Source organism: Prionailurus bengalensis, chromosome B4 (assembly GCF_016509475.1).
Source record: "Prionailurus bengalensis isolate Pbe53 chromosome B4, Fcat_Pben_1.1_paternal_pri, whole genome shotgun sequence".
In the NCBI taxonomy this organism is placed as follows: domain Eukaryota; kingdom Metazoa; phylum Chordata; class Mammalia; order Carnivora; family Felidae; genus Prionailurus; species Prionailurus bengalensis.
The window spans coordinates 63,553,005-63,572,038 of record NC_057358.1 but is presented as its reverse complement, the minus strand read 5'-3'; the positions used below and the strand labels follow the sequence as shown (position 1 = coordinate 63,572,038).

General features: G+C 39.4%; 2 protein-coding genes across 7 annotated transcripts in view; one reads left to right on the top strand and one right to left on the bottom strand.

Annotated features, from left to right (window-relative positions):
• DENND5B (DENN domain containing 5B) overlaps positions 1 to 19,034 on the top strand; it is a 195,057-nt gene that overhangs the window by 146,276 nt on the left and 29,747 nt on the right. For all 6 annotated transcript variants that reach the window (XM_043562863.1, XM_043562864.1, XM_043562865.1 and 3 more), the window contains one exon: positions 7,198 to 7,279. In XM_043562863.1, the coding sequence (XP_043418798.1) occupies positions 7,198 to 7,279 (82 nt within the window). The remainder of the gene's footprint in view (positions 1 to 7,197; positions 7,280 to 19,034) is intronic.
• Positions 1,913 to 3,603, bottom strand: LOC122473046 (RAD51-associated protein 1-like; the record flags this gene model as incomplete). The annotated part of the gene is given in 2 exon segments (XM_043563158.1): positions 1,913 to 2,792; positions 2,794 to 3,603. Coding segments are annotated over 2 exon segments (1,041 nt in total), but the record flags the coding sequence as incomplete, so codon positions are not given.

Sequence of the window (19,034 nt, the reverse complement as noted above, 5' to 3'; positions counted from 1 at the left end):
CCCCCACCCCCTCTCCTCTCCTGTTCTTGTGCTCCTCCTCTCTCTCTCTCTCTAAAATTAAAAAAAAATTTTTTTTTAATGTTGGCCAGCTTAGACATAGATGGTATCCTTAAACTTTGCATCCTTAGACAAGATTCCACTGAACTTTCAGTGGATTTTTTTAATCAGTTGGCAAGTAGTAGAGTCAGATGCAGAAGAGGGTGAAAATACTGCTTTTAAATGGTCATTCTGGGTCTAGCCCAAGAATTTTGAGTCACTCTTCAATCATCTTACCTTCATCAAAAGTTCTCTATTAGGGGCACCTGGCTGGCTCAGTCAGTAGAGCGTGTCGCTCTTGATCTCAGGGTCATGAGTTCAAGCCCCAAGTTGGGCGTAGAGCTCACTTTAAAAAAAAAAAAAAAGTTTTTAGGACACCTGGGTGGCTCAGTCAGTTAAGCATCCAACTTCAGCTCAGGTCATAATCCTGCAGTCTGTGAGTTCAAGCCCCACAGTGGGCTCTGTGCTGACAGCTGGGAGCCTGGAGCCTGCTTCAGATTCTGTGTTTCCCTCTCTTTCTACCCCTCCTCTGCTCACACTCTGTCTCTCCCTCTCTCAAAAATAAGTAAACATTAAAAAAAATGTTTTTAAGTTCTCTATTAACTACTTACTTGCCTATAGACTGTAGATGGTTCTGTAGAAATAATATATACAGTCTCTGCCCTCTACAAACTTACTGCCTATGTAGCAGCTTTGATTCAGGCAGATATACGAAAAGAAATTCCTATGGCTGAATGTTAAATCCACAGTGTTTATATTGAAGGAGAAAGTGGCCTATTATATTTGAATGTGGTGAATTAAGAAATAGTAATAGATGTATACATTTAAATAGTATATAAATTTCTCTTCTGGAGTAGACTTCACAGAAACCTTCTTAGAGTTTAGATCTCTAGGTAAAATGTGTGGCTTCGCTCATTAACTCCTGTCTGTTTTCTTTGCACAAGCTTCTTAACTCTTTCCTCTAAAGCCACTAATAAATTATTGTATTGGCTTCCTGGGGCTGCCGCAATAAAGTACCACAAACTGGCTAACAGTCGCACAGTTCTGGAGTCCAGAACAAACAGTCCCAAATCAGCGTGTTAGCTGTGGTGGTCCCTGCGTTATGAAGGGAAATCGATCCCATGCTCTTCTAGCTTCTGGTCATCTCAGAAATCTCTTGGCCTTTAAATGGTATATTCCATGTGTCTTTACATCATCTTTTCTCTACTTGTGTCTATCTCTTTATCCAAATTTCCCTTTGATAAGGACACTGTTCACATTGGTTTAGGGCACATCCAAATAACCTCAAATTGATCAGCTACAAAGACCCTATTTCCAAATAAGGTCAAATTCACAGGTCCTAGGAGTTAGGACTTCTACATCTTCTTGGGGGCATAATTCAAAACATAACAGCTACTGTTGCTGACTTCCCATGTCATCCTCTATCTGATTAGCAAGATTATTCACAAATCTCTTTCTCCAGCCCTAGTTCCTACACATCCATCTTTGATGGCCCAGTGGGATCTCAAACTCAGGACATCTTAAAACAAACTAATTATCTCAGCACCTTTCCCTCCTGTCTCTATTTGGCTTTCTCCCTTCTCTCCGTATTATTTAATAGCATCAGCACTCTTCTCTCAATCAAGCTTAGCAGCTAGAAAGTCATCTGTACTGTAACAGAAAACCCAGTGGATGTGACATCAGAGTATTCTGCCCCTTTTGATGAATGCATACAGTTGAGCAGGTTTCTTGACCTCTTTGAGCCTCAGTTTCTTCATTTGCAAAATTAAGATTAACAAATCCAAAGGAAAATAATAATTTGATGAGATAATATACATTAAATCATTTTATATTCATACTTAATATTTTTGATTCTTAAGTCTTCACTTTTTTTTTTAACTTTTTCACTTTTATTAAAGGCTTTGACGAGAACTTCATAAAATGTCATGAAATTCTATTTGCTATACAGTAAACATCTACTTCTGAGTAGGAGACATATGTCATTATAGCAACCATTTTAATGTGTAAAAGAATTCTGAATTCTTACTATAAGTATTTGGCTAAAATAAGAAACATCTTTGCAATAAAACTGACAGTGTGGCTTCGGTAAAATATCAGAAATGTCTCCTGGAAAACGTGGGAATGTTTCCTTTTGCCAGATAAACTTTGAACAGTTACAGTTAAGGTGCGTAAATTAGACAAAGCTAGAAAGGAACATCATGTTTCTAGGAAAGAACAGCATGCAACATGGACTTCCTCCATGTCAAACTGACAACCACTTAATGACAATGACTTATTATACACAGGAAAAGTAGCATATGTTCTTCAGAAGGAAATGATATTGCAAGATAATTCTGATAAACCTTTTATTGAAGTCTTGAATAGCTTCAGAGAACATCACAGAATGGGTAGAGGCGATTTATAGGACATTAAAGGATTCCTTTATATTTTGATACCCTCCTTAAATATAAACACAAATCAAATATAAACACACTTGTAAAACTGTGATTCTCTTAATCAAACGGGTTTACTACCACACTCAGCTACTAGCAGCATTTGGATGCAAAGTTTAATCTGGACAAACCAAGGCGGAGACTCTCCAGTGGGCTCCTGCTGCTGCTGCTTCCAGATACCGCTGGTGGAACCCACTTAGGTTTTTTGTTTTCAGCTGAAGGACTGCTTATTTGTAGTGGTTTCCTAGTGGCCTCTGAAGAAACAGGGACCTTTTTTGGTGAAGGCTGAGGTTCTGATTTCACAGCGACTTGAGCAGCCTCCTGAAGTCTCTTCCAGAGTATTACATTTGGAGTTAGGTTTCTTCTTCTTTTCAACTGGGGATTTGACCTTCACTTCTTTCTTTTTAATTTCTTTCACCTTATTTTTTCTCATGGTGAAGTATTCATCATTGTCTTCACTCTCACTAAAATCAGAGTCATCCTCAGACTCTTCACCAGTTGCAAAGTGTGGTTCAGAGTGATTAGCACTGTCGCCATCACTGCCTTCCAGAAGAATCTTCCTCTGTTGTACCACAGTCTTTGATGCGGCTTCTTTTTTCCCTTGCACACCAGGAAAACCATCTTCCTCAGTAATCTTATCCAAATCTAAATAATCACTGGCTACACTGCAATTGGAGATACGAGGGTCCTTACTCATTGTTTTGGTTTCACTACTGTCACATTTTTCAATGCTTTTATCTCGAGCCTCTTCTGCATCAATGGTGACTGTTGGAAGTTCCTTCACTGATAAAGCTAGTGCAACTTCTAAGTCTTGCTGGTATAGCTTGTCACCTAAAGCCATCCTATTTTTAGGGGTTTTCTCTTGCAGTGGGATATCTCCTTTCTGGAGATTCTTCAGTTTAGGTTTCCTTGTTTCTAGTTTTAACTCCTTTGGTGGTGTTCTGGGTTTCTCATTTAAAGGTGTAGTTGCAGAAATAAAGTCATCATCGCTGTCAGAGTCCTGAAACCATGAGTAATTGACCTTGACCAGATTCTTATGCCTCACACACCGTGGCCCCCTCCAAAACTGAAAATCTGCAGTTTTCAAGTTCTTGTTGGCAGCAGTGGATGAATCTTGTTCACTTTCTACATCAAGTCGTTAAGTTCTGTGTTTGCTGCCACTGCACGTTTCTCCTCTTTGTTCTCACTGGCTGCCACTCTTTATCCATAAGCTGGCCTTTGGAATAACTTGTAGCTCATCTCCCTTACTTCTCTTATACCATCACACTCTCACTGTGGTTAACTAACTAATAAAAAGCCCTCGGGAGCATAGAATTCTTTTCACAATCCTTCCCCACTTTCCTAGGAGTTCTGCAGATTTCTAATTTGTCATTCAAGGCTCTGCCATCTGGCCGGAAATAGTCTTATCTTCCTCCTTGAGTATTTGTTGAGCCTGTATGTTGGGCCTCTGCTAGGCTCTTTGAGTATCCTAAGAAAAAGATATGACTGAGCCTCGAGGCATATAGTTTAACAGTAATAGAAATGTTAGATTATGCTAAGTTTATGTTACATGTTCAGTTTTATAGGTCCTGTTAGAGGGAACCACATCTAACAGTGTACCTTAGAGAGAATATTCAGGAAAGATTTCACAAAGAGGCAAAATTAAAGCTAAATTTTATTTTATTTATTGAGAACTTATTTTGTTCCAGGCAGTATTCTAAATGCTAAAGTATTCTAAGGTAGATATTGTTACTGACCTGTTTGCAGATGACAAAACAAACCATAGAGAGGTAAAATTACTCACCCAAGTCAGGGAGCTGTTAAGTTATCTGTAGGGTTTGAGAAAGCCATGTTCTTAGCTGTTAAACTATAGTCCTCTCAACCTAAAATGCTAAATAGGCTGGGGACACCTGGCTGGCTCAGTCAGTTGAACATCCAACTCTTAATTTCAGCTCAGGTCCTGATCCCAGTGCCATGGGATCAAGCCCTACGTCAGGTTCTGTGCTAATCGTGTGCTGTTTGGGATTATCTCTCTCTGTCTCTCTCTCTCTCTCTCTCTCTCTCTCTCTCCCTCTCTCCCTCTCCCTCTCCCTCTCCCTCTCCCCTTCCCTCCCACTGTCACCCTCCCTCCCTCTCTCTCTCCACCCCTCTCCCCTGCTTATGTGTGAGCTCTTTCTCTTAAAAAAAAATGCTAAATAGGCTATAAACATGGAGAAGGATACAGAAGTGTTAAAGGGCGAGCTAAAGACTAACAGATTGCATGGAGACATGAAAAAATACATCGTATGTTTAAGAAACATTGATTAGCAAAGAGTGGAGGATATAGGGTTCCAAAATAGGATTCCTAGAAAAAAGCTTAGGCCTGTGAATGCTCTTACTGTGGATGCTGCTGCTTTTTTAAATGTCAGCCTCCTTTTTTATTAAGTCTCTCCCCTCTTCTCTGCTTCCAGAGGCATGATTCTTTCTTGTTGTCTGTCTCCCTCTAGCCAAGTTGCTGATTATGGTTTCAGCTCCTTTCTCCTGCCTTGTGATCTTTTTTTTTTCTCTCTCTTTTCAACCTATTTCTTTTTTTTTATTTTTAAAAATTTTTTTTTCAACGTTTTTTATTTATTTTTGGGACAGAGAGAGACAGAGCATGAACGGGGGAGGGGCAGAGAGAGAGGGAGACACAGAATCGGAAGCAGGCTCCAGGCTCTGAGCCATCAGCCCAGAGCCCGACGCAGGGCTAGAACTCACGGACCTCAAGATCGTGACCTGGCTGAAGTCGGACGCTTAACTGACTGCGCCACCCAGGCGCCCCTCAACCTATTTCTTACCACTGGTGTGGCCTTCTTTCATGCTGTCTAATCATCTAGCACGTAGAGGCGTTCTCTAAGGTGTGCTTTCATTAACAACACACTTAAATCGTGACAGTCTCAGACAGGAAGACTAACATAGCACATTCCCTGCAAGTCTCTGGAACAGTTTCCTGGGTGTCTGTTACCTCCTAGGTATCCAGATAAAGTAGCATTTTCAGTGACCCATTGAAAACTCCCTCCCGAAACTGCCATGACAAATGACCTGGTAATGGAAGGCCCGGAAAAGAACTGCCTTTAGGTTGTCCTGGCCACCGTCTCTTTATCCTGGCAGCCTCATCAGTGCTCATTCATACCTGCCAAGTATCAGCCTAGCCTCTTTTACTAGATGCCAAAACATGCAGATCCAAATACAACAAAATGTTCACTGCCAGCTTCAAATATATCTATGTGTTTCCGCATTGTACCCTAGTCCCCACAAACTAGAATGGATCTAAAAACTGGGGAAATGGACGTTTAATATACAGTAAAACCCACATCTTAAATTCTAATGTTATCCATGTATTTGCTAAGTGGGATGCTGCAATTTAGTTTTCGTTTACAGATAGTAAGATGGAAATAAAGGGCACAAAACTCCACAGCATCCCATTTAAAGTGAGATTGAGCACTCCTCCAGCTACATTAGCCAACAATTGCTTGCTTAGCTATTGCTATATAAGAGAATAATCTTTCCTTCTTTTATAAATGTTAACCATTCAAGCTCCAAAGAGAATGATTCATGGACATTAAACTTCTAACTGTCCATGACGATTACTCACTTTGCCTGATATACTGTAGTTTGGATTCTGAACTTTGAAGTAGAAACTTATCAGACTAGAGAGCCTAGACTCTTAGATTTTCCTTTTTTTGAAAAAGGAAAATGTTTATTTATTTATTTTTAGAGAGCGCAAGGTAGGAACAGAGAGGGAGAGAGAATCTCAAGCTCTGCGTTCATGAACTGTGAGATCATGACTGGAGCCGAAATCAAGAGTCAAGACACTCAATTGATTGAGCCACCCAGGCACCCCTAGATTTTCCTTCTTATTTTGTTTTGTTTTACGTTTGTTTATTTTGAGAGAGAATGGGAGAGGGGCAGAGAGAGGGAGAGAGAGAATCCCAGTCTTCATGCTGTCAGTGCAAAGCCCAATGCAGGACTTAAACTCTTGAACTGTGAGATCATGACCTGAGCCGAAGTCAGACACTTAACCAACAGAGCTACCCAGGTGCCCCTGGATTTTCCTTACTAAGCACTCTTTCACAGCATAAGGAAATTATGTGATTGCAATTTATGAGCCCAGACGTGAATCACACACTTAGTAGCTTAATTTATAGACATTGCTTTCTTGTAATTATCCTGAGCTATTAGAATGAATAACTTTAGCCAATGACTGGTCCTTATGACCAAAAGTTTATTTATTATTTGCTAAAGTAGGCTTTTATGATTCATTTTAAATTTCCAAATGCAGCTTCAGATTAATTAGAAAGAAAATAGCTGTTTTTCTGTATTAATAAAGTAGCAACATTCAGGGAAAAAATTTCTAGCTTTTCTGTTGTCTTTAAAATTTGTTCCTATCGGGGCGGCTGGGTGGCTCAGTTGGTTGAGCGTCCGACTTCGGCTCAGGTCATGATCTCATGGTCTGTGAGTTCGAGCCCCGCGTTGGGCTCTGTGCTGACAGCTCGGAGCCTGGAGCCTGTTTCCCATTCTGTGTCTCCCTCTCTCTCTCTGCCCCTCCCCCACTCATGCTCGCTCTCTCTCTCTCTCTCTCTCTCTCTCTCTCTCAAAAATAAACATTTAAAAAAAATTTGTTCTTATCAAAGTAATTTGAAAGTATTTATTTATAGGATGTGAACCATGTATATATTTTTTTGTCCTTGCTATTATTTTTCTAATACTTTGCTGGTATTTTTTTATATAGTTGCCCTTGGACCAGAAAGAAGAAAATCTGACTCAGGAGTTATGTTGCCAACACTCAGGGTCTCTCTTATCCAAGACATGAGGTATATGTGCTAATATTTGATGATAACTGTTAAATATTTGTGGCTTTCACTTACATTGCTCAAATAATTATGGCTATATGTATTTTTTGCTTATGTATTCTGAAAAAAACATTTTTTATAATCTTGCTTACTTTACTGTTTTTTTTCCTGACATTAAATCCAAAGGGAAAATACAACTGAGAAGACTTTTAAAGTAGTGAAATTATTTTCCAGTTTATTCAGTTTTTTAAAACCTCCTTAAATACCTGCTGCCCACAGTCACAGACCAAAAATATCTGCACATAATGCCAGGTTACTTGGCAAAAAAACTGCTATTAGGTAGGTTTAATTTGAAGCAAATGCAAATCTGAGAATTATTAGTTGCAGTTACTGGTCTTAGAAATCATTAGAAAGCACAGGCTAAGCTCCTTCTTGTCATTTGTATATTAGTTCAAATGTTGCTTTGTCTAAAAAGCCTGCCCAGACCACCTGTTAGACCACCTGCTAGCCACCCAGTCACTCTCTTTCACACCCCTGTGTGTCCTTTCCGTAGCAGTTATTTGAGTTTGTTTGTTCTAACAACCTTCATGAGAGAGGTCAATCTGTCTGACATGTAAAACTTTTGAATTACTACTAAATGTTGATGGAGTTCAACATGTAATTGGTGCTCAATTAATACTTGTTAAATGAAGGATTCGCCTACTTTAAGCTCTGTGAGTGTACATGAGAGTGTGTGTGTGTGTGTGCTTATCTAATATTTTCGCATATGCCTTTATATCTTTACCTGATTCTACTGGCCAAACTGCTGTTGAACTATTTTGGTTCAAGTTTTGAAGCTTAGAAAGGTGGTGATTGCTGGAAATAATAAAGATTAGAGCAGAAATTAATGCTATAGAAACCAAAAAAATAGTAGAACAGATCAATGAAACCAGAAGTTGGTTCTTTGAAAGAAATAACCAAATTGATAAGCCACTAGCAAGTTTGATCAAAAAGACAAAGAAAAGGACCCAAATAAATAAAATCAAGAATGAAAGAGATCACAACCAACACAGCAGAAATAAAAACAATAAGAGAATATTATGAATAATTATATGCCAGTAAAATGGGCAATCTGGAAGAAATGGACAAATTCCTAGAAACATACACTACCAAAACTGAAACAGGAAGAAATAGAAAATTTGAACAGACCCATAACCAGTAAAGAAATCGAATTAGTAATCAAAATCTCCGAAAAAACAAGAGTCCAGGGCCAGATGGCTTTCTAGGGGAATTCTACCAAACATTTAAGGAAGAGTTAATACCTATTCTCTTGAAGCTGTTGCAAAAAATAGAAATGGAAGGAAACTTCCAGACTCTTTCTATGAGGCTAGCATTACCTTGATTCCAAAACCAGAGACCCCACTAAAAAGAACTATCGACCAATTTGCCTGACGAACATGGATGCAAAAATCCTAAACAAGATATTAGCCAGCCGGCTCCAACAATACATTAAAAAAATTATTCACCACGACCAAGTGGGATTTATACCTGGGATGCAGGGCTGGTTCAATATCCGCAAAACAATTAACGTGATTCATCACATCAATAGAAGAAAGGACAAGAACCATATGATCCTCTCAATAGATGCAGAGAAAGCATTTGACAAAATACAGCATCCTTTCTTGATAAAAACCCTCAAGAAAGTAGGGATAGAAGGAGCATACCTCAAGTTCATAAAAGCCATATATGAACCACCCAACACTAATATCATCCTCAATGGGGAAAAACTGAGAGCTTTCCCCCTAAGGTCAGGAACAAGACAGGGATGTCCATTCTCACCACTGTTATTCAACATAGTATTGGAAATCTTAGCCACTGCAATCAGACAACATAAAGAAAAGGCATCCAAATCAGCCAGGAGGAGGTCAAACTTTCACTCTTTGCAGATGACATGATACTCTATATGGAGAACCCAAAAAATTCCACAAAAGAACTGCTAGAATTGATTCATAAATTCAGCAAAGTTGCAGGATATAAAATCAATGCACAGAAATCGGTTGCATTCCTATACACCAACAATGAAACAACAGAAAGAGAAATCAAGGGACCGATCCCATTTACAATTGCACCAAAAACCATCAGATACCTAGGAATAAATCTAACCAAAGAGGTGAAAAATCTATACACTGAAAACTACAGAAAGCTTATGAAAGCCCTTGAAGAAGACACACACACAAAAAAAAATGGAATAAGATTCCATGCTCCTGGATAGGAAGAACAAATATTGTTAAAATGTCAATACTACCCAAAGCAATCGACATATTCAGTGCAATCCCTCTCAAAATAACACCAGCATTCTGCACAGAGCTAGAACAAACAATCCTTAAATTTGTATGGAACCAGAAAAGACCCTGAATAGCCAAAGCAATCTTGGAAAAGAAAACCAAAGCAGGAGGCATCACAATTCCGGACTTCAAGCTATACTACAAAGCTGTAATCATCAAGACAGTATGGTACTGGCACAAGAACAGACACTCATATCAGTGGAACAGAATAGAGAGCCCGGAAATGGACCCACAAACATATGGCCAACTAATCTTTGACAAAGCAGGAAAGAATATCCAATGGAGTAAAGACAGTCTCTTCAGCAAGTGGTGCTGGGAAAACTGGACAGCGACCTGCAGAAGAATGAACCTCGACCACTTTCTTACACCATGCACAAAAATAACTCAAAATGGATGAAAGACCGAAATGTAAGACAGAAAGCCATCAAAATCCTCAAGGAGAAAGCAGGCAAAAACCTCTTTGATCTTGGCCGCAGCAACTTCGTACTCAACACATCTCCGGAGGCAAGGGAAACAAAAGCAAAAATGAACTACTGGGACCTCATCAAAATAAAAAACTTCCTCACAGTAAAGGAAACCATCAGCAAAACTAAAAGGCAATGGGAGACGGAATGGGATAAGTATTTGCAAACGACATAGCAGATAAAGGGTCAGTATCCAAAATCTGTAAAGAACTTATCAAACTCAACACCCAAAGTACAGATAATCCAGTGAAGAAATGGGCAAAAGACATGAATAGACACTTCTTCAAAGAAGACATCCAGATGGCCAACTGACACAGGAAAAAATGCTCAACGTCACTTATCATCAGGGAAATACAAATCAAAACCACAATGAGATACCACCTTACACCTATCAGAATGGCTAACATTACAACTCAGGCAACAAAGATGTTGATGAGGATGTGGAGAAAGAGGATCTCTTTTGCATTGTTGGTGGGAATGCACGCTGGTACAGCCACTCTGGAAAACAGTATAGAGGTTCGTCAAAAACTTAAAAATAGGGGGCGCCTGGGTGGCGCAGTCGGTTAAGCGTCCGACTTCAGCCAGGTCACGATCTCGCGGTCCGGGAGTTCGAGCCCTGCGTCGGGCTCTGGGCTGATGGCTCAGAGCCTGGAGCCTGTTTCCGATTCTGTGTCTCCCTCTCTCTCTGCCCCTCCCCCGCTCATGCGCTGTCTCTCTCTGTCCCAAAAATAAATAAACGTTGAAAAAAAAAAATTTATAAAAAAAAAAAAAAGAAGAAGAAGATGCGGTATATATGCACAATGGAGTATTACTCAGCAATCAAAAAGAATGAAATCTTGCCATTTGCAGCTACGTGGATGGAACTGGAGGGTATTAGGCTAAGTGAAATGAGTCAGTCAGAGAAAGATGAAAATCATATGACTTCACTCATATGAGGACTTTAAGAGACAAAACAGATGAACATAAGGGAAGGGAAACAAAAATAATACAAAAACAGGGAGGGGGACAAAACAGAAGAGACTCATAAATATGGAGAACAAACTAAGGGTTACTGAAGGCGGGATGGGCTAAATGGGTAAGGGGCACTAAGGAATCTACTCCTGAAATCATTGTTGCACTATATGTTAACTAATTTGGAGGTAAATTTCAAAAATAAATAAATAAAATTAAAAATAAATAAATAAAATTACACTAATCTCAGGAACACATTAAAGATAACAAACAACTAGTGTTGTCATTGAGCAATATCTTACTGGAGATTCCAGACAATATAGTAAGTCCAAAAAATAAAAAGTGCATATATTTGTGTGTTTTTTTTGTTGTTGTTTTTTTTCTGAAATTTATTGACAAATTGGTTTCCATACAACACCCAGTGCTCATCCCAAAAGGTGCCCTCCTCAATACCCATCACCCACCCTCTCCTCCCTCCCACCCCCCATCAACCCTCAGTTTGTTCTCAGTTTTTAACAGTCTCTTATGCTTTGGCTCTCTCCCATTCTAACCTCTTTTTTTTTTTTTCCTTCCCCTCCCCCATGGGTTCCTGTTAAGTTTCTCAGGATCCACATAAGAGTGAAACCATATGGTATCTGTCTTTCTCTGTATGGCTTATTTCACTTAGCATCACACTCTCCAGTTCCATCCACGTTGCTACAAAAGGCCATATTTCATTTTTTCTCATTGCCACGTAATATTCCATTGTGTATATAAACCAAAATTTCTTTATCCATTCATCAGTTGATGGACATTTAGGCTCTTTCCATAATTTGGCTATTGTTGAGAGTGCTGCTATGAACATTGGGGTACAAGTGGCCCTATGCATCAGTGCTCCTGTATCCCTTGGATAAATTCCTAGCAGTGCTATTGCTGGGTCATAGGGTAGGTCTATTTTTAATTTTCTGAGGAACCTCCACACTGCTTTCCAGAGCGGCTGCACCAATTTGCATTCCCACCAACAGTGCAAGAGGGTTCCCGTTTCTCCACATCCTCTCCAGCATCTATAGTCTCCTGATTTGTTCATTTTGGCCACTCTGACTGGCGTGAGGTGATACCTGAGTGTGGTTTTGATTTGTATTTCCCTGATAAGGAGCGACGCTGAACATCTTTTCATGTGCCTGTTGGCCATCCGGATGTCTTCTTTAGAGAAGTGTCTATTCATGTTTTCTGCCCATTTCTTCACTGGGTTATTTGTTTTTTGGGTGTGGAGTTTGGTGAGCTCTTTATAGATTTTGGATACTAGCCCTTTGTCCGATATGTCATTTGCGAATATCTTTTCCCATTCCGTTGGTTGCCTTTTAGTTTTGTTGGTTGTTTCCTTTGCTGTGCAGAAGCTTTTTATCTTCATAAGGTCCCAGTAATTCATTTTTGCTTTTAATTCCCTTGCCTTTGGGGATGTGTCGAGGAAGAGATTGCTACGGCTGAGGTCAGAGAGGTCTTTTCCTGCTTTCTCCTCTAGGGTTTTGATGGTTTCCTGTCTCACATTGAGGTCCTTTATCCATTTTGAGTTCATTTTTGTGAATGGTGTGAGAAAGTGGTCTAGTTTCAACCTTCTGCATGTTGCTGTCCAGTTCTCCCAGCACCATTTGTTAAAGAGGCTGTCTTTTTTCCATTGGATGTTCTTTCCTGCTTTGTCAAAGATGAGTTGGCCATACGTTTGTGGGTCTAGTTCTGGGGTTTCTATTCTATTCCATTGGTCTATGTGTCTGTTTTGGTGCCAATACCATGCTGTCTTGATGATGACAGCTTTGTAGTAGAGGCTAAAGTCTGGGATTGTGATGCCTCCTGCTTTGGTCTTCTTCTTCAAAATTCCTTTGGCTGTTCGGGGCCTTTTGTGGTTCCATATGAATTTTAGGATTGCTTGTTCTAGTTTCGAGAAGAATGCTGGTGCAATTTTGATTGGGATTGCATTGAATGTGTAGATAGCTTTGGGTAGTATTGACATTTTGACAATATTTATTTTTCCAATCCATGAGCAGGGAATGTCTTTCCATTTCTTTAAATCTTCTTCAATTTCCTTCATAAGCTTTCTATAGTTTTCAGCATACAGATCCTTTACATCTTTGGTTAGATTTATTCCTAGGTATTTTATGCTTCTTGGTAAAAGTGCATATATTTGAAAAAGTAAAAAAAAAAAAAAGATGTATATATATATATATATACACACACACACACATATACACATACATACAATGTACATGTATATATATGTACATACATACAATGGAGTATTACTCAGCAATCAATAAGAATGAAATCTTGCCATTTGCAACTACATGGATGGAACTGGAGGGTATTATGCTAAATGAAATTAGTCAGAGAAAGACAAATATCATATGACTTCACTCATATGAGGACTCTGAGAGACAAAACAGATGAACATCAGGGAAGGGAAACAAAAATAATATAAAAACAGGAAGGGGGACAAAACAGAAGAGACTTTTTTTTTTATTAAATTTTTTTTTGTAACATTTATTTATTTTTGAGACATAGAGAGACAGAACATGAACAGGGGAGGGGCAGAGAGAGGGAGACACAGAATCCGAAACAGGCTCCAGGCTCTGAGCCATCAGCACAGAGCCCGACGCGGGGCTCGAACTCATGGACCGCGAGATCACGACCTGAGGGGAAGTCGGCCGCTTAACCGACTGAGCCACCTAGGCGCCCCCAGAAGAGACTCTTAAATATGGAGAACAAACAGAGGGTTACTGAAGGGGTTGTGGGAGGGGGGATGGGCTAAATGGGTAAGGGACACTAAGGAATCTACTCCTGAAATCATTGTTGCACTATATGCTAATTTGGATGTAAATTTAAAAAATAAAATTAAAAACAATAAATTCTTGGGCGCCTGGGTGGCACAGTTGGTTAAGCGTCCGACTTCAGCCAGGTCACGATCTCGCGGTCCGTGAGTTCGAGCCCCGCGTCAGGCTCTGGGCTGATGGCTCAGAGCCTGGAGCCTGTTTCCGATTCTGTGTCACCCTCTCTCTCTGCCCCTCCCCCGTTCATGCTCTGTCTCTCTCTGTCCCAAAAATAAATAAACGTTGAAAAAAAAAAAAACAATAAATTCTTCAGATGCCTGTAAAATAAATAAGAAAAAAAAAAAAGAAAGAAAGAAAGGTGGTGATTGCTGAGATACTTTTTACTAATCGGTTTAAATGTGAGAGTATACAAGAAATGTAAGTCCTATTGCTTAGCTTCTTTTTACAGATGTGAAAGCTCAGGTCCAGGTGGTCAAGTCTAAGACCATATTACCAATTAACAGCAGAAGTGGAACTAGAACTAAGGTATCCTGACCATAGGTCAGGTCTCTGTCTAACTAGATGCAAGTTCTCAGCCTTTGCCACATCACCAGGAAAATATCTACTGTGACTAGACACAAATAAGTTGGCAGTAGTGTAAGGGTGTATATCAGTTTAAATATAATTTAGTATTACTCTGACTAAATCTATATTTGTTCACGGTACTCAGCTGAAAAACTGATGTCCTGTGACTGAACACACAACAAATTAAAATTTGACTTTTAATTTTTAGTCTTTGTCCTACAAAAAGTCTAAAAAAGACCCCCGAGTATCCTAAAGTGATGTTTTGACAAAATGATAGATGCTTTTAATAAAACTTGATTGGTTGGCAGGGTGCCTGGCTGGTTCAGTTAGTTGAGCATTAGATTCTTGATCTCGGGGTCCTGAGTTTGAGCCCCATCATGGGCTTAGAGTTTACTTTAAAAAGAAAAAAAATTGGGGGCACCTGGGTGGCTCAGTTGGTTGGGCATCTGACTTTGGCTCAGGTCATGATCTCGCAGTTCGTGAGTTCGAGCCCCACATCAGGCTCTGTGCTGATGGCATGGAGCCTGCTTGGGATTCTGTCTTTCCTTTCTGCCCCTAACCCTGCTTGTGTGCGCTCTCTCTCTTACTCACTCTCTCTCAAAACAAATAAATAACTGAAAAAAATAAAATATTTATTAAAAATAGATAAGTGTTGAGGTAATAATAAAGAAGAATGAAACCTTGCCATTTGCAGCAAGGATGGAGCTAGAGGGTATAATGCTAAGTGAAATGAGTCAGTCAGAAAAAGACAAATACCATGTGATTTCTCTCATATGGAGAATTTAAGAAATAAAATCAATGAACAAAGGCAGGGGGGAAGACAAACCAGAAAAATACAGACTCAACTATAGAGAAGAAACTGATGGTCACCAGAGGGGAGGTGGGTGGGAAGATGGGTAAAACAGGTGAAGGGGATTAAGAGTACACTTATGAAGAGCACCGAGTATAGAATTGTTGAATCACTATATTGTACACTGAAATTAATATAACACTGTGTGTTTTACTGGAATTAAATTTTTTTAATCACAAGAAAGACTATATGTATGAATATACACACACACACACACCCATTAAGTACATTCACATTATTGTGCAGCCATCACCACTATCCATCTCCAGAATTCTGTTGTCATCCCAAACTGAAACTCTGTACCCATTGAACAATAAATGTTTCCCTATTCTTGGTTCTCCCCAAGCTCCTGGTAACCACGTTTTCATTTTCTTTTCTTCCTTTCTTTTTTTTTTTTTTAAATGTCTGTTTATTATTGAGAGAGAGAGACATACAGAATCCGAAGTAGGCTCCTGGCTCCGAGCTGTCAGCACAGAGCCCCGTGCGGGGCTCAAATTCATGAACTGCGAGATTATGACCTGAGCCGAAGTGGGACGCTCAAATGACTGACTGAGCCATCTAGGCAGCCCACTCCTATTTCATTTTCTGTCTCTGTGAATTTGACTATTCTAGGTACCTCATTTAAGTCAAATCATGCTTTTTGCATCTGGTTTGTTTCACTTCGTGTATTTTTTGAAATGTTCATTATGAGGGCACCTGGGTGGCTCAGTCAGTTCAGCATCTGACTCGATTTTGGCTCAGGTCATGATCTCACAGTTCATGGGTTCAGTCCCCACATTGGGGTGTGTGCTGACAGCATGCAACCTGCTTGGGATTCTCTCTCTCCTCTCTGCCCCTCTCCCTTTTATGCATGCACACACATGCGTGCACTCACTCTCTCTCTCAAAAATGAATATTTTTAAAGTGTTGTATTAATATATTTTTGGGGGGGTGAAGGGCAGAGAGACAGAGGATCTGAAGCAGGCTTTGTGCCAATAGAGAGCCTGGTGCAGGGCTCAAACTCATGATCATGACCTGAGCTGAAGTCAGACACTTAGCTGACTGAGCCACCCAGGTACCCTTAAACATTCTTTTTAATGTTCATTATCAAAATGTTTAAATCTGTGTTACAACCTGTATCAGAATTTCCTTCTTTTTTAAATATTAATATTCCATCTTCTATATATATATACCCCATTTTTTTTAACAGTAAACATTGGATTGTTTCCACCTTTTGGCTATTGTGAATACTATAAATGTTGGGTATTCAGTTATCTGTTCAGGTCCTGCTTTTAGTTCTTTTGGGTATATACCCAGAAGTAGAATTGCTTGGTCACATGGTAATTCTGTGTTTAATTTTTTGAAGAACCACCATTCATTCTGTTTTCCACAGTGGCTGTACCATTTTACGTTCCTACCAGCAATACACCAGGGTGCCAGGTTTTCTGCCTGTGAAACGAGAGCATTATTTCCCCAACCAGATGACTTGATGCTCTTTCACCAATACGGGTATTCTCTGCCTGGAAGCTAGATAAAAATCGGAAGACTGCTTGCTCTCTTCAAAAGAAGAGATGTGGAAGCCTAATCATCCAGCTCCATGCTACTGATCCTCATGCTCATGGGACTAATAGCATCTCAGGAAGCCCCTGAGAAAACACTGCCCATGGCTGTCTCTCCCTCTTCTCTGCTTCCATTCTGCCTCCTTTAAATGACGTTTTATACACTGTTGTTCTTTTTCATGATATATTTACTTTAGAGTTTAACTCTTAGTGGACAGGATTATTTCCCTGTTTCTAGGTTCTTGGCAAGTGCTTCATTTTAGTCCCTAATCATTACCTAGATAGCTGACATAGATGTTTTTCCTTCAGGAAAAACACCCAAGTAATATTCTAAACTTTGATTTCTTTCAGTTTAGACAATTAAAGAAAAAACGTATTTTCCAAGATTAGTGTACCTCTCTGAGTCTGTGTTCTCTATTGGGCACATGTCTTTGTTGGTACCTCCTGTCTTTCCAGGTTTATCTCTTGAGGCAAAGACATTGACACTTTGAGTCCTGCTACTTGTCAAGAGTCTTGGCACCAAATTGCTTAGTAGCTGGCATGAGTCCAGGATAGACTCATCTGAAGGCTATCCAGTTTGTCTTGGTATCTTAGACAATTCTGCAAGACCATCGTGAATGCCAAGTATCGCCACACTGTCAGTTGTAGAATGATTTTTAGTTCCATAGAGAAAGGCTGGGGATAGTAAAGAAGTGTATAGATTATCTACATAGAAAAGAGAAGTATTATTATGATGTTACCAGTATTAAAGATTTCTTTCCAGAGTAACCATGTACATGTCATCTAGCTATTCAAATACTTTTATTCTTGATGACAAGGTAATTAATGTTGAGGAGCACCATAGAACATTACATGACCAAGGAGACTGTAAATTCTGTAATCCAAGTCTGGGTATTCTGACTATGTAAACAAATGAACCGGCTGTCTGAGTGAATCCTAGAAAAATTCTGTTTATATGAAAAGATGGGAATAAATTATCTGAGGGCAAATCAGCTATTTCCTTTATCATTTTTTACTAATAATATGTGCATAGGTCCCTGTGAGTCTCTTGCTTTATTCTACACTAAAATTAAGTGGTTATTGGGGCGCCTGGGTGGCGCAGTCAGTTAAGCGTCCGACTTCAGCCAGGTCACGATCTCGCGCTCCGTGAGTTCGAGCCCCGCGTCGGGCTCTGGGCTGATGGCTCAGAGCCTGGAGCCTATTTCCGATTCTGTGTCTCCCTCTCTCTCTTCCCCTCCCCCATTCATGCTGTCTCTCTCTGTCCCAAAAATAAAATAAAACGTTGAAAAAAAAAAATTTATAAAAAAATTAAGTGGTTATTGATTTCATTACCCCAGGAAGGAATATTTTGAGTAATTTTTTATGTCTGTACGGAATGTGAGCTTAAATTAAAATTGGCCAATCCTTAATTTATCTAAAAAATAATGCTGGGTTTAAAAATAACAAATAAAACTGGGTTTTGTTAATGATACAGTGGAAGTAAACACTGGTTTTAGACTCAGGAAATGTGGATTAAAATGTAGCTGCTACCACTCTTAGAAATCATTTGGTTTTAGAGAACAGAAGCCCATTCAAACTAGCTTCAGTAAAAAGGAATGGATTTATTGGAGATATATAAAAGTGTTTTCCAGAATCCAAGAATAGGAACTGTGACTGCTAAATCTTGTCACAAGTTACTGTCACTGTCTCACTGGAAGCAAATCATCTCTGTTTCTCCCTTCACATCTGCTCATCTTCCCCTCCCTGTCCCTCCTTTGCCTTGCCTTTTTTTTTCTGTTTTATTGTGTACAGGCCCAAGCCCTGGCTTTAACATCCTTTCTTATTTTTAGCATTCAACAAAAACTAACCTGGTTTTCCAGTATACAAATTCCTAGTTTCTGAGAGAAAATCCAGTGAACTCAGTTTAGATCAGGGATGTTCCTCTTACTCAGTCCATTTTAGTGAAGGATTAGGATCATAGTGGTAAGTGGAGTTGTGTCTTCTGGGTCTATGGAAGGGGAGCTTCTCCAAGAATGTGAGTGTGAGAAAGAAGTAATTGATAGAAAATGGGTGACATGTCTAGAATAATACTTATTATCTCTGTGACCTTGACTGGATCACTTAGTCTCAATTAGTCTCCATTTTCTCACCCTTAAAGTGAAATAATGATGATCTCCCTCTGACTAGTTTTTGTGACAGTCAGATAAGACAAGGTACACAGAAACTTTTCTAAATTAGAAAGCTTTATAGTAGAGTTAGGAATAAATCAAGTAAATAAGTTATTTAAACCATACCATATGTGCTT